The 14,012-nt window shown below is 45.7% G+C and overlaps 2 protein-coding genes across 6 annotated transcripts in view; both read left to right on the plus strand.

The window, feature by feature from the left end:
* Positions 1–1,900, plus strand: part of LOC115396001 (serine/threonine-protein phosphatase 2B catalytic subunit alpha isoform-like) — a 35,947-nt gene extending 34,047 nt beyond the window's left edge. For all 3 annotated transcript variants that reach the window (XM_030101751.1, XM_030101734.1, XM_030101743.1), the window contains one exon: positions 1–1,900. This exon is cut by the window's left edge and continues 530 nt beyond it. The gene's annotated coding sequence lies outside the window, so the exon portion shown is untranslated.
* Positions 1,901–5,454: 3,554 nt separating this feature from the next.
* On the plus strand, positions 5,455–13,620 carry sting1 (stimulator of interferon response cGAMP interactor 1). Of its 3 annotated transcripts, none has more exons than XR_003932342.1 (8): positions 5,455–5,538; positions 7,124–7,335; positions 9,416–9,608; positions 9,812–9,920; positions 10,045–10,289; positions 12,441–12,627; positions 13,106–13,439; positions 13,486–13,620. XR_003932342.1 is itself a non-coding variant. In XM_030101764.1 (7 exons), the coding sequence occupies exons 1-7, from the start codon at positions 5,533–5,535 to the stop codon at positions 13,381–13,383; spliced, it is 1,230 nt and encodes a 409-aa protein (XP_029957624.1). In that variant the 5' UTR covers positions 5,456–5,532; the 3' UTR covers positions 13,384–13,620. The 3 variants fall into 3 exon arrangements, 1 of the variants encoding a protein (XP_029957624.1); XR_003932345.1 differs by having other exon boundaries at positions 13,106–13,456; positions 13,503–13,539; XM_030101764.1 differs by having other exon boundaries at positions 5,456–5,538; positions 13,106–13,620.
* The last annotated feature ends 392 nt before the right edge of the window (positions 13,621–14,012 follow it).

The following is a 14,012-nucleotide window of genomic DNA, read 5'->3' on the forward strand; positions in this document are numbered from 1 at the left end:
CCCCCCCAGCAGGAAGGAGCGGGGGGGGCTGCTGGGGATCAGCAGGGGGGTTGTGTGTTGTTTGGTAGGGAGGGAGCACACACCTGTCTGTGGGTGTGTGTGTGAGTGTGTAGAGGTCAAAGGGGAGGGGAGCTGGTGGGGGGGGGGGGGGCAATCAGGGGAATTTAAGACATTTTTGCTGGTTCTATTTTTTCCTGTTTGCGTCTCAAAGCAGGAGGCAGAACCAAACTTCAGCTTGGTTAGTTTTCAGGAGTCGTGGATTTGCCTGTCTGGAATGTGTGTGCGTGTGTGTGTGTGTGCGTGCACGCAGGTATATTTCAGAAAAAAAAAGAAAAGAGAAGAAGCAGGTGTGTTTGGGGTAAAGCCGTGCGGCTGTTGTTGGTGGAGATATTCTGACCTCCGGTCATCCTTCTTCTTCTCTGGAGGAGATTCCCGTCTGTAGCAGCACACGGACGCAGGACCCCCCCCACAACACACACACACACACACACACACACACACACACACACACAGACACACACCTGTCCTCAGATCAGGCTGCAGGCGCTCCAGAGCCTCTCCCCTCCTGCTGCGTGTAAATAGGACATGAGGAGGTTTCGGTGCATATCTGACGCATTCGACATGCGAGATGCGGCGTAGCGGGACGTTGGAGTGCGTGAGGGAGCCGGGGAGCTGGGGGAAGGTGGGGGGGAGTTAAAAATGTGAAGTCATGTCCATTCTCTTTCTACATCCTGCTGTTGTGGCGGCGTGGCGGCCGGGAGGCGGCGAGCCTCTCTGGCCTCAAACTAAAGGCAGCAAACGGCGTCACTCAGAGGAAACGGACTCTGCCGAGGAAGGCGACAAGAAGTGCGAAGAAAAAAGGTCTTTGTAAAGCATTTATATTAACGCATCAGTGCATGCAGAGTTAAGTTCTTTGATAATAATGTGAAGATTATATTTGTGCTCTGTGTTTCACTATGGTAGGAACTTTTTTCTTCTTGTTTTTCTGGCTAATATAAATGAACTGAGGTATAACGAATCACTTATTTTGTACATAATGTTGATTTTATTTATTTTTTGTATTCATTTTGTGTTATATTTTGTTTCTTTTCTTTTTTTTTTGTCACTTTTGGTTCGTTTCTTTTTCACGGCCTGTGTTTCCGGTTCCTTTCTCGACGCTGTACAGACTGACGGTACGCTTCTATTGGAAAAGTGTCAGGTCCACGTTCTCTCCTCCTCCTCCTCCTCCTCCTCTTCTTCGTCGGTGTACAGGAGTTGTTTTTAAACGATAAATATGAATAACGGTAAAACAATTATTAAACTAGCATTGATGAATGACCATCCTATATACCAGAGGCACAGGCGTTCAGGCAGCCAGAAGCATGATTGCATGGTTACAATTTGCGCTGTTCGAGGCAAAAAGCAGCAGACACATTTTACCAGAAGAGCCCGTGTGTTGCCGTCACAATTTAAAGGTTAAAAAAAAAGTGTACTCTCTCTCTGATCATTATTCTTGATGATTCCTCTTGTTATTTGATGATATTTATGATTCTATGATTATTATGATTCTATTTATTATGGACATTCTTCTTAATATTTAAGCTCTCTCTCTCTGCTGGTTGCTCTTCATGTTGCGTTGCTCCTTGGTTGATCTTGTGCTTCTTTGGGAGAGGTGAACCCCCCCGGGAGACCCTGTGCCATAGAAATTGTGCCACGGTTCTGACTTTCTGTCTCTCTTCTCTTTTCTCTCTCTCTCTCTCTCTCTCTCTCTCTCTCTCTCTCTCTCTCTCTCTCTCTCTTCTTTTCTGTCTCTCTCTCTCTGCTCCCGTTCTGTTTTGACTCCCCAGTCACTAACACTGTAAGCATGCCCCATGGGACGATCCACTTTTTTACTCTTGAATAAAATATGCATGAACCTTTAGGATGGACTTTGTTTTACACACACACACACACACACACACACACACCAAGCAAATAAAGACGGATTTCATCTCATGCCACCAAGTCACAAGTTCCATAATCCTTTATGAATTAATGTTTTCTTTCCAGGAAATGTGACTCAAAAAATGGTTTTACTGCCCCTTGACCCAAAGACCCAGTTCCTATTTCATGGATATCTTTATTGCTACGTCGACGTTATATGATTTACAGGAACAGGTAGAGCATGCAGAGAGACTGGCCGACTTCTGTTTCTGACCCCAAAGTGAAAGTGAGAGTGGATGAAGCAGACAAATACAAAGCAAACTGATCATATAAAGTTGAAAAATGCTTTTTTTTTTTCACCTGTTAGTCACTGAGCCCTTTTTTTTAGGCACCTGCTCGAAAATGAAAAAAAAATAATAATAAAAATGCTATATACCTGGAAATACAACATCTATGTGAATAATTTTGATATCAGAATAAAGGGAAGACCAGTGAGATTTCATCAGAGCTGTAACCATCACTGTAGGTGCCACTGTGTCAGAGTAAATGCAGAAGGAACACAGGAAAAAATGAAAGATTGTTATCCTCACCTAAAAAAAATATCTTTATAGTGTCAATTCTATTTGAAAATGTGCTGTGAAATAGAAACACACGTGTAATATATATTAATATTCATAGATATGTTGTGGGGGGAAAAACCCCATTTAGGGAGGCATGTGGCACCAGAGAGAGGGAGGAGCAGCCATTCAGCAGTGAAGCTTCCAGTTGCTGTTTTGACTCCGGAGCGGACGGCCGACGGAGAAACAAATGAGAAAGTATTCCAGCAGGAGGTTAATCCTAAGCAGCAGGAGGATGGAAATATGCTCCACCTGGACACATCTTCAGTGTTTGATCCCCTCAAAAGGCTCCATTTCTTTGCTGATACAATAAAGTCTGTGAGTTCCCATATTTGATCAATGGACCTGAGCGGGACGACAGTGTTTTATTAGAAGGACTCATAGCAACAACGAAAGAAAACACTGGCCCTGGCTGAACAGGTGAAACTCTCCCAGTCATGGGACTTTGTAGCAACAAGCCCCGACAGGTAAACACATCCTCAGAGTCAACTTACACAAGATGTAAATAATAAGATCCTGTTCCGGCTGACAGCCCCTCGTCATGTGTGCTTATTCAGTCTTAGTTCTCGTGAAGCACTTAGAAGGACTTCAAAATCATTAACTGTCACTGCTGAATGCAGCAGATAAAAACACCCGTTTTAACGTGAAATGATATTTGGCTTCCACAGAATTCAGGAAATACAGTTATCACACGCGTTGCTCTTCGATTTAAACGGGTTCCGTGTGGAACGAGACGTGGCGGCGGCAGGTTTAGGGAAAAACACCACAGCTCTGATTGTGGCGGGAACCCAGAAAACCTTCACTGTTACGTAACTGGTTTCGGCAGTCCTTACTTTCATCTTCTGAGCTGTGTGAAGTAATTCAGCGAAACACGTTTCCAGCATGTTCATGAATCACTGCTCGATACACTCAAAGTGAAACCTCCAGCTTCAAAACCATTATTATAAAAACATGAAATAAAGAAGATGACCTGAAACAGAGGTGAGCTGCTGAGAGTCCGATGGCTCCGGCCTTGTTTCTGCTTTGTGAAAAGATTCTTTTGTTCTTAGTTTTCTTCGTTTTAGACACTAAAACACTATTTCTCAGGCATTAAAAAAATTCTGCCAAGATGCCAGATGCTACAAAGAGTGATCTCAATGATCGGCTCGCAGTAACGCAAAACCTTATTAGCTCCCGAAAAGGAAACGGACAATACTGAGAAGCATAACTTCAGAGTCAAAGTGAAACTTCACATCAGAGGTCAGTGCGAGGTTAGGCCACCACAGCTTCACTCTATAAACAGAACGCTGACAGTATTAGATAAACACAACCAGTATTTTATGCCTCATTTCTTTTTGTTTTGTAATTTTTGCATTCTTCCACTTCCCTCCATTAAACAGTCATAGATTCATTTTCATCGCTTTTGCGTTTTCGTTTGAGAAAAGTTTCACGCTTACCCGGCAGCATTTTGAAAACGTGTGTTGTAAAGCTGACAACCAAATGCAGCCTTGTCTAAACCTCAGTTAAATAATCAAGAGGAACAGCAGGTCGTCCAAGATTCACGGAGGCGGCCATTTTGAATGGCATCATGAATCTCCCATGATTCTCGGCTCACCCTGATTGTTGTTTTGGGGCATTCAGGTGTATGTTCATGAGTCTGAATGTTCTGATTTTGGCAAATTTGCTTTATTACAGATTTGCTTTATTACAGATTATTACAGATTTTGAGCGCTGTCCTCCGTTTCCATGGAAACAGAGCATCTTTGTTGCACCAAAAAATGCAACAAACATTTTCTGTTTCGACGTGAAACTCTGTCAAAATGTGGCAAAATCAATTAAAGTCAATTAAAATAGGTAAAACGCCTTTTCAGAACGTACACGCGGTATTTTCATCATCCCTCCAAAACAGTGCTGACAAGAAGTATGACCTTCGCCATAAATAAAAACTTGAGAAAATGCTTATTAACACCTTTATGCACACTTATATTTTGTTATTCATATCAGTTAAAATGAGATTAGTGGTGCTCCAGTGGCTGTATGTCAGGAAAACGGTTCCCACCTCCAAATGATTCATCACAGAAAGAACCGTCGCGTTTCGCTTTGATGCATGGTTGAGGAATTTCATTGATTCTGTGCAAATGAGACTGCCACGGGGCAAAACTATGGAAGCGGAGAGATATTGGGGGGAAAACATGGAGGATGTTGTGCAACACTCTAATTAACTAACATGACTTAACTTGAATAAACCGACAAAATGGACTGACCTGTTCAGGTAGAACAATGGAAGTCACGGTGAAGCTAAAGCCGCTGAGAAACAGCAGCTGGAAACAAGCGTTTGTCATTTAGGGAACAAAGGAGCACAGGCGGTGAGGATGAAGGTCTGGACCAGGAAGGAAGACAGAGACATCGGGAACAGGTTACAATCAGGAAACACTGCAAACAAGACGTTTCTTCGCCCGGTCTCATCTGAGACAAATAAAGTTTGAGTCAATGACTTTGGCACTCAATGACAGAAATAGCTATTCTGGAGAAATTCAGAAACCTCTCTTTTTTAAACCAGCTTCACGTTGGTTATCGTTTGCCGCGAAAGTTTCCAGATGTCTCAGCAGAAAACAACGAAAGCAGCAGCAGTTGTGCGTCTCTTATTGAGAATCATGTGAATGGAGGCCAGAGAGAAATGAAATAAATCAGAAATAGTGTTTTGTGGAGTCAGAACTTCCTCTTTTTGGAGCTCTTTCTCTCTCTCCCTCCCCTCTTTACATTCACTATCAGGGTGGAAGAGGATTCTGGGGAAAACAAAAACTACCCCCAAAAAAAGATGGTTCTGATTTTATTTTTCTTACATTAAATTCATAATTCTGAGGAAAAAGGTTCAAATTAAATGTCTTTATGGCCTCGCAACAATACCAGGGAGGGAAGTTTGTCTGAAAACGAAACTGAAACTGTTGGATGTTGCAGAAAGAGGTGTGGCTGAGCAGAGGAGCTGAATAAAAGGAAAAGCAGAAAAGCTTTAGTTTCCACTGTGAATGAGCACATGGAGGTGAGTGTGTGCATGCTGCATGTCTTCTTTCCCTCTGATAGATGTGTGTTCAGGCTAATGCGGAGACATAATAGAGTTTTATGCTTCTATTTATAATGCACAGTCAAATAAACCATGTTTTCCATTGTGACTTCATTCAGGTTTTCAGTTCAGTCTTTGGATCAGAGTCACAGGTAGAAGAATGGTGGAGCTTTTAAAGCTGTTTTTTGAGTTATTTAACTTTTCAAACATGAGCAAATTCCCAGTTGTCCTGGATTGTGTTTGTTGGTGCAAATTTACATCTTGGAAACCAAACCTAGGTCTGTATTTGATCAGTTAATGACATTCCATCAGCCAGGTGATACTCTTTGTGGCCCTGCGATGGACTGGCGAGCTGTCCGGGGTGTGTCCTGCCCTCGCCCCTGACTGCCTCCAACGCGGCTCCGAAAACGAATGAATGGAAAAGATGAGTCACTGGTTGCTATTACTCATCCGAAGCTGGAATTCCGCCTGTTTTTTAAGAGCTAAATTGCTTTATGTGACACTAATCTGATATCACAGTAGTGTTATCCTTATCACTGTCACCATGGCTTAACGAGTTTAACTGGTCTTCAAAGCAAACATGTTGCCATGTGTGATAAACCGAGCAAACTTCCGCTTAGAAATCATGTTCGGAATTATCGCAAGAAATAATGTAATAATGGTAATATTGACACGTATGTTCATATGGACACCCAGCTTCTTTCTGCTTCATACGGGCTGAGTGAGTCGGAAACTGAAGCACATCCCAGCTGGTCCTGGGTAAAGGCGGAATACACCCCGGACTGGACGCTGAGTCCATGACAACACACAGAAACACACACACACACACACACACACACACAGGGGAGAAAACCCAGCAATCTCCCAAGTGGAAGGACTCAGGGAAGAGCTGCTCTCTACTGCACCGTCCAACATGATAGAAACCATTTGCAAACAAAGCAACATCATTTACACACCTTTACCATATATACATGCAGTCAGATGGATTTTTATGCTAATCAACAATCTAGTTATTTTGGGTTGTTCATAACTGCATTTTTTTTTTTTGGAACGTAAAGGTTTTGCTTTCGGATGCGTCACTCTCTGTTATTTTAATCCCTCGGTAATCATGGCTGAGTCACACCCTTCCTGATTTTCCAGCACCTGTGTTTCTATTCACAGAGCTCAGTAAACATCTGGGGCTCTATTTTGGCAGACCAGGCGCAAGTGCAGCGCACCTGCCCTGCGCCTCGACCAGCATTTGGCGATGGTTCTGGGCATTTGGCAAATTTTAGTTTCAGAGGCCAAACCTCACGCCTGCTGATCCGAGCTTTTCATCACATAAGAACGAGAGAGTCATTATAAATGTGATGTAACTTTTAAAAAGCCTCTAAAGAAAGAACACTGTGATTCAGGTGTAAATGTTCCAGTTTTGACCCGGTGACCTGTCTGGGCTCTGTCTGCCTCTGGCCCGGTCCCGGTCCCGGTCCCGGTACCCGGATCCGGGTGGAGGATGTGGAGGATGTGGAGGATGTGTGTGGGCGTGGCAGGATGTCCGTGACTCCCGGTGTGTTTACCCTCACAGATGGACTCAGCCCTCGTCCCGCAGCCTCGCGGCAGCCTGCCCCGGGCCTGCGGCGTGGCGCTCTTCGCCGTGGCGGTCGGCTGCTTCGTGTTTCTGTTTCCGGAGAACGTGCTCGGCTGGGTCGCCATGGCGATGCTCGCGCTGGCCCTCGGCCGCCTGCTGTACGGGACCTGTCTGCTGGTCGAGGAGATGCTGTTCCACTCAAACACACGGTGAGAGAACGACGGGGTGGAAACTCTTCGGCCCGCTCGTCTTTACGTGGATTCACGCCGTCCTGACGACCCGCCGCCGTCGCTCACAGACGCAGCAAATCGAAGAATAATCCACTTGTCAGCCTGATTCTCTCAGCTAATAAGCTGCAGCACGCTGCATCTGGTAATATTATAGTAAAGCTGTCTGGCCGAGATAAACAGAGTGAGGAAACCCCGGGGAAAAGGGATCACATGACAACACACACACACACACACACACACACACACGAGCACAGCCATTATCACACCAGCAGCCAGATCAACAGCTACTCTCCGCATCATGGAGCTCATATAGAAAGTGCAAAGTGTCAAAGGTTGACGTGAGTTTTAGTCCAAATGATTTTTTTTCTCAATACTGAAACAATCGTCTCCATTCTCGGATATCCTCCACACAACTACAGTCAAACTACTGAGAAATACACACCACTCACTTTGCAAACTGTTGTTATGCTGCGGAAATGAAACAACAGGCTGAAGAAACTACGGCGGACGGAGCTTGGTGCTTTCCGATTGTCACATTTACCTATAACCGAGTCCTGCTCTGATCGCAGTGTTGCATTTTAAAAAAGGTGTTTTCTTTGCACTCGGGATCAGTTATTATTACATCTTGGTTGAGATATGTGGGCTTATGTCTGACACCCCTATTGAACAGCTGAAATAAAAACTTAAAAAGTCAAAAGAAAGTCTGGAGTTACAGGAGTAGCTGAACAGAGCAGAGAAATGAAGGCTGAAGCACAGGAGAACAGCCACACCGAGCTTCACAAACAGCTGGACTGAAAACCAGAACAGAGAAGACAAGAACCTTATAAACCGAAGCCACCAGGTGACGGCAATCACACACTCAGACACAGGTGGAAGACACCAGGACGGAGAACAGCAATCAAACATGAGGACGGGACGCCAAAGAGCCTGAAAGCAGAGACGAATTAGGAGTTCTGATTGACGGAAACATAAAACTAATCCGAAACTAAATATCCAGAAACATCTCAGTGCTGGAAAAAGCTAAATACTGTGGGGGGAAATGTGGGGAAATCCTGATGCTGGTTCCCTGAAAAGGCTGGTTTTGCTGCAGAAATAATGGATTTGATCTCAGAGGAGAGTTTCAGTTTGAAATTCATAAAGTCTGTACAACTCTAAAAAGTTTCTCTGTCACAATTTGTGGTGTAAAACTGTGGAAATAATTATGAGATAAGGAGATAAAAGGACTGTCAAATGTCTGCCAATTCAAAAAGAGATAGAAAGAGTTGGTTCTGGTGCGGGTCACGGTTCTGACCGTGACATGAGGATTGCTTGTTCTTGGTGATTTTTAAGTGATAGGTGTTTTAACGTTTCACACTGCAGTATATCACAGCATTGAACGGATCGATAACAATAATAATTATAAAGATTTGTTTTCTGTATATTAAGATAAGAGATAATATGAAAGGAAGGATTAAATACGCTTTCTTCTTCCTACTCCTTTTTTTCATGCGAGACTCTCATATTAATGTCCATCTTTTTTCTATCTTTTTTGTTTTTACACTTTTTTTACATGTTAGAAATAAAGCTTCAAATATTCAAAAAGCCTGACATGAACAGTTTATCTCATCGACAGAGAGAGAGAGAATACTCTGTAACCTGTAACTCTGCTTCCATTCAGTATTTCAGGTTTTCTGTGTAACTTCCTCAATCTGCTCGCTGATCCTCTGAATGTTCGGTTCATCCTGGTGGAGGATCACTTATCACCACATCTCACCACAGTCTGTTTCACCCAGAGCTCGAAAAAATGTCTAGAAAAGGTAGAAAACATAATATGGGATGAATATAACATGTAACAGAGGCGTAAAGACGGGACGAAATTTCTAACTGACACTCCCGAGTCTTGCTTGCAGTTTTGCGCTTTGCTGCGTCTGTGAACAGGAAGTTTGCAAAGGAACTTCCTTTTTTTTTAATTCACAAATGCAAATCTTTTCTGTGAACATGTTTCTATACATTAGTCTGGCAGATCTGTTTATTTTAGAATGTTTGCGGCGTGCAGTAGTTGACCTTGTGTCTTCCCCAGGTATCGCGGTAAGACGCTGCTGAAGCACACGCTCCCGGCCTGTGGCCTGGGCGGCCGGACGCTGCTGGCCGCGGCGCTGGCCGGCCTCCTGCAGTCGCTCACCGGACAGCCGCTGTCTGACGAAGGCCAGTACTGGAAGCTGCTCTGCATGTCCTCAGTGGTCTACGCTCTGCTGAAGAGTCTGGGAGTCCTGGTGAGATCCGGCCTGAGGTTGTCGGAACCGGCTCCTCCACGTACAGAACTCACTCTGCACCACATGAACCCGACAGCTGATCTGATGAAGAAAGGCGGTGCAGGGATGGCCTTCTGCTTTCTGGTTTTTCTTTGGCTGTGCCGCCTTTTGCACGGTGTCGGATGGCCTGGCAGCAGAGGTGAGCGGCTGTCTGTGTGCCGCAGGGCCCCTCGGATGTGGAGGTGTCGGATATCTGCGAGGGGAGGAAGATGAACGTGGCTCACGGCCTGGCCTGGTCCTTCTACCTGGGATACCTGCAGCTGGTGCTGCCACGTCAGTAGCATCCACACACACACACACACACACACACACATTTAAAAATCTGATTCATCGGAGGACAGAGAGCAGAGACTGTGCATGTGTGTGTGTGTGCGTGTGTGTGTGTGTGTGTGTGCAGGTCTGGAGGACTCCATCATGCAGTTTCGCGGCACCCATCAGTCCTCCAGTCCCTTCTGGAGCCGCGGCTCCTACAAGCTCCTCATCCTCGTCCCCCTCAACACCAACATCGCCAACAAGCTGGAGTCCGAGGACAGCAACATCCGTTTCTACGACAACCTGCCGGAGACCGTGATCGACAGGGCCGGGGTCCGGCGCCGGGTCTACAAGCACAGCGTCTACCGAGTGCAGGACGGGAAGGGGAAGGTAACGGAGCGGGCCGCTGACATTTAGACTCCTTTCTGCGGCTCAGAGCACAAACATTAAGTCAGAGTTGAATGAAGCGGCCGGAGAACCTGCGGGCTGAACGCCGCCGGCACAATGCTCCCGGTCGTGTTGCTGCCAGCGTGGGCTGAAAGACTCAGCATGCTGATATTTCCTCCTTTGATCAGGTTTGTAAAGACTGCACAGCTTAAAAGCGACAGAGAGGCAGAGTCGCAGGAAAGTGACAGACTTTCTCTTTATATATATATAACGTTTTCTCCCCCGGTATTTCTTCGATGGCACATCGATGTGCTCCATATTCAAAGTGTTTGATGTCGCCAGTCTGACACAGATTGTACTCAAAATCAACTCTGCGGTTTTGTGGAGAGAAAGGAAGTTTTGGGGGCCGCATGAAAGCATCCGGACTTTCAAACAAGACCAGAAATAGCCGGTAATTATTCCAAAGTGATTACAAAGAGGATGCTATGGCCTGATTTTACTCTCACGGTGAACAAAGTGATGGGGACAGCTTGATTTTTACTCCTCACCGCAGCACTGGAAGGAACCCTTTCGACACAACTGGTCCCGTTTCACTGAATCTGTTTGGAGCTACTGATGTAGTTGTTTTATTTTCTGCATATATATATATATATATATATAATGCAGAACCTGCTCAGTGGAAACTGGAGGCCAAACATAAACAATATGTATTGATGCTTTTCATGCAATTTAACTCAGTTTCAACTCAATAATAATTTAGACTTACTTGTCAAAAGCATACAAGTTTACTCACTAAACCTACTCCAGAGCTCCTTCCATTAACGTATAATTTCCTCCTTGAAGCGTTCAGTGACATTCTGGCCGGACAGGTGAAGCAGTGAGGGTTTCCTGACCCGCTTGCTCCACGTTTCATTTGTTCTCAGCTTAGAGGCTTCTACACACGACCTCCCCGAGTGTGTGTGTGAACGTCTGATTCTCGGGGAAGAAAAAGCAGACGTCCTTTGAAAAGTCTGATTAATCTCAGCTCATAAAATTTGAAGAGTCCTACACAGCAGATCAAAAACAGCTCCTTCACAGACTGACGGCCGATACCGCTGGAGCCTTTTTGAAGTGTCACTTTAAAAAAAACAACAACTTATCAATGAAGAAAATCAGGTAAATAAATTATACATCTTTAAATCTCTGTGATAAGCAGTAACAGAGACGTTTATTGAGGAAATCTAACATGAGGTCAACCGGAAACAAGATACTAATCATGTAAAAATGCTGTACTGCAACTCTGACCTTTATGGCTGAAGCAAAAGTGTGTCAAACGTAAGGCCAGTGGGCCAAAACCGGGCCGCAAGAGGCTACAATAGGGCCGCAAAACCCACCCAGCAAACGGTAAATATCAAAAACAAAACTGATTTGTTAAGAATGGATTTCTTAAGAGTTTCAGAGAAAATGCGACACTGAGACCCGAGCAGAGATAACGGTGATATCACCATGCAAGCGAGCTCCCTCACTGTTAGCAAGTTAGCCTCAAAGCCAAGCTGTCAGGGAGCGTTTATAAAAATATGCACAATGCAACAAGCTATAGGAGACGTTTTTTGGACATTTCACTGCATTTTGCACCAGAAGGTTTCATTAAAATTGGCTTTATGTTGAGACTGTCGTCATTCTCAGGAGTAATTGTTTGTTTTTTTGAAAAAAAATAGACGCTTAAATCACATATACTCTGCACCACAACAAAGAAAAACTTTAACATTCATATTTAAAGGTTATGATGGCTCTATTTTACTGGTTAAAAGATGAAACTGGACTCACACATCCACACCTGAGGGGGGATTTTAGACCTAAACATTTGTTTCTGGACTGTATAAGGAAACTGAATTAGCTGGATGCTAAGAGCAAAGATGCAAACTCAACAAAAGAAGTGTCTGATGTGGAGTGAAGCTCCAGCAGTTCCTCCTTCAGAAGCAGAACATTACTACCACCTCTTGGTCAAACCTGTGAACTTCTTTGTGTGGAACTCGCCTGTTAAAGTCACCGACGAGTGTGAGGCCGGAGTGAGTCGAGCTTTTAAAGGATTATCTGTCCAGGAAACGTATCCGCCTCTGGCTGTCTGTTTTTGTTCATGTGTGTGTGTGTGTGTGTGTGTGTGTGTGTGCGCAGCCCCATGACTTCGTGGCGGAGTACGCCACCCCTCTGCTGACCCTCTACAACATGTCCCACGAGAGCAGCGCCGGCTTCGGGGAGGCCGAGCGCCGGCACCAGGTCCTGCTCTTCTACCGGACCCTGCAGGACATCCTGGACCGGTCGCTGGAGTGCCGCAACCGCTACACACTCATCCTGCTCAACGGTGCCGGCACAATTACATTTCTGTGTGCGCGCGTGTGTGTGTGTGTGTGTGTGTGTGTGTGGAATTTGCACACACCTCCCAGCATGGCACAGGCTGCTTTTAGAGGGATTTTAGCTTTTAGCTTATCCACTGTCCCACAAGGGTCGACAATCAGGATTTGTGTATTTATAGACGCTTTTGCAATTTATTTGTTGCCGTTTTGGAGTTTCTGTGGCGGCGCCGTGCGTGGCCGAGGTGAAGTATGAAGGTCACGCTGTCATTTCTGGATCTGTCCCAGTTGCCTGCGGCCTCAGGTGAACTCGCTAGCCTTGCCGTGCACGTGCAGAAATCCCCTTTCATCGCATGAGAAGCTTTGCTTCCCCGGACTCTTCCTGCTTTATGTGACGCTTTCTAAAACACTGCGCTCAAAAATGTAAAGCAACTCAACGCAAGTTGCTCAAAAAGTGAGATTTTCTTTGCATTTGCCTCCTTGTCGCAGACGAGCACGAGGAAGACCCTCACTTCCTGTCCAAGACCATCCTCAGATACCTGAACCAGCAGGAGAAGGAGGAGTTCTGCCTCAGCCCGCCTCCTCGCCCGGAGTCCCAAAACCACAGTACCGGCGGCGGCGGCGGCGGGTGCCGGGTCCCGCCGAGCGCCCCGCCCATGGACACGGCAGCGTTCTGCTCGGAGCCGCTCAGCAGGGAGCCCACGCTCATGTTCAGCCTGGACCAGCCCCAGCCGCTGAAGGAGGCCGAGGAGAACAGCCACTACTAGACTGGAGGCGCGCCGCTCTGTTACTGGATTCTCATGTTAGGAACGGGGGACAAAAAGTGTGTGTGTGTGTGTGTGTGTGTGTGTGTGTGTGTGTGTGTGTGTGTGTGTGTGTGTGTGTGTGTGTGTTCTATGTCAATTAAATAAAAGCTGACGGTGATGTTTGTTCGTGTCGATCTGATGTCTTCGGTGACAGAAATAAAACATGAACTCTGGAAAAATAAACCATGAAGACAGAACGAAAAGGCCATGAGCTGCTGAGTCTGCATGTTCTTCCTTCCCCTACACGGGCTTTGTCCTGAGGTTCTAAATCACACGTCTGTGATAAATCGAGCGAAGCTAGACTCACAGGGAGCGTCGTCTCTGGTGAGAAGCAAAGCGAAGCCTGGATGTAGCGCCTGGGTTAGCGAGGAGGGCGTCGGCCTGAAGGTGAGCGCTCGTCCTCGTGTTCCCTCCTGCGGAGAACAGAGCCGGAGCTAAGAGCAGGAGAGCGCATTCCTGTGCAAATCATTTCCACTTTATAAAGATTAATATTCAAGTGAAAATACGATCAGAGACAGGAGAAGACGGCGTTCAGGGAAGGAGGCAGGAGCTGAAACATCTTCGGTGTTGTGTTTTTCCAAAGTGTTTGT

The sequence above is a fragment of the Salarias fasciatus genome, chromosome 2, assembly GCF_902148845.1.
Source record: "Salarias fasciatus chromosome 2, fSalaFa1.1, whole genome shotgun sequence".
In the NCBI taxonomy this organism is placed as follows: Eukaryota; Metazoa; Chordata; class Actinopteri; order Blenniiformes; family Blenniidae; genus Salarias; species Salarias fasciatus.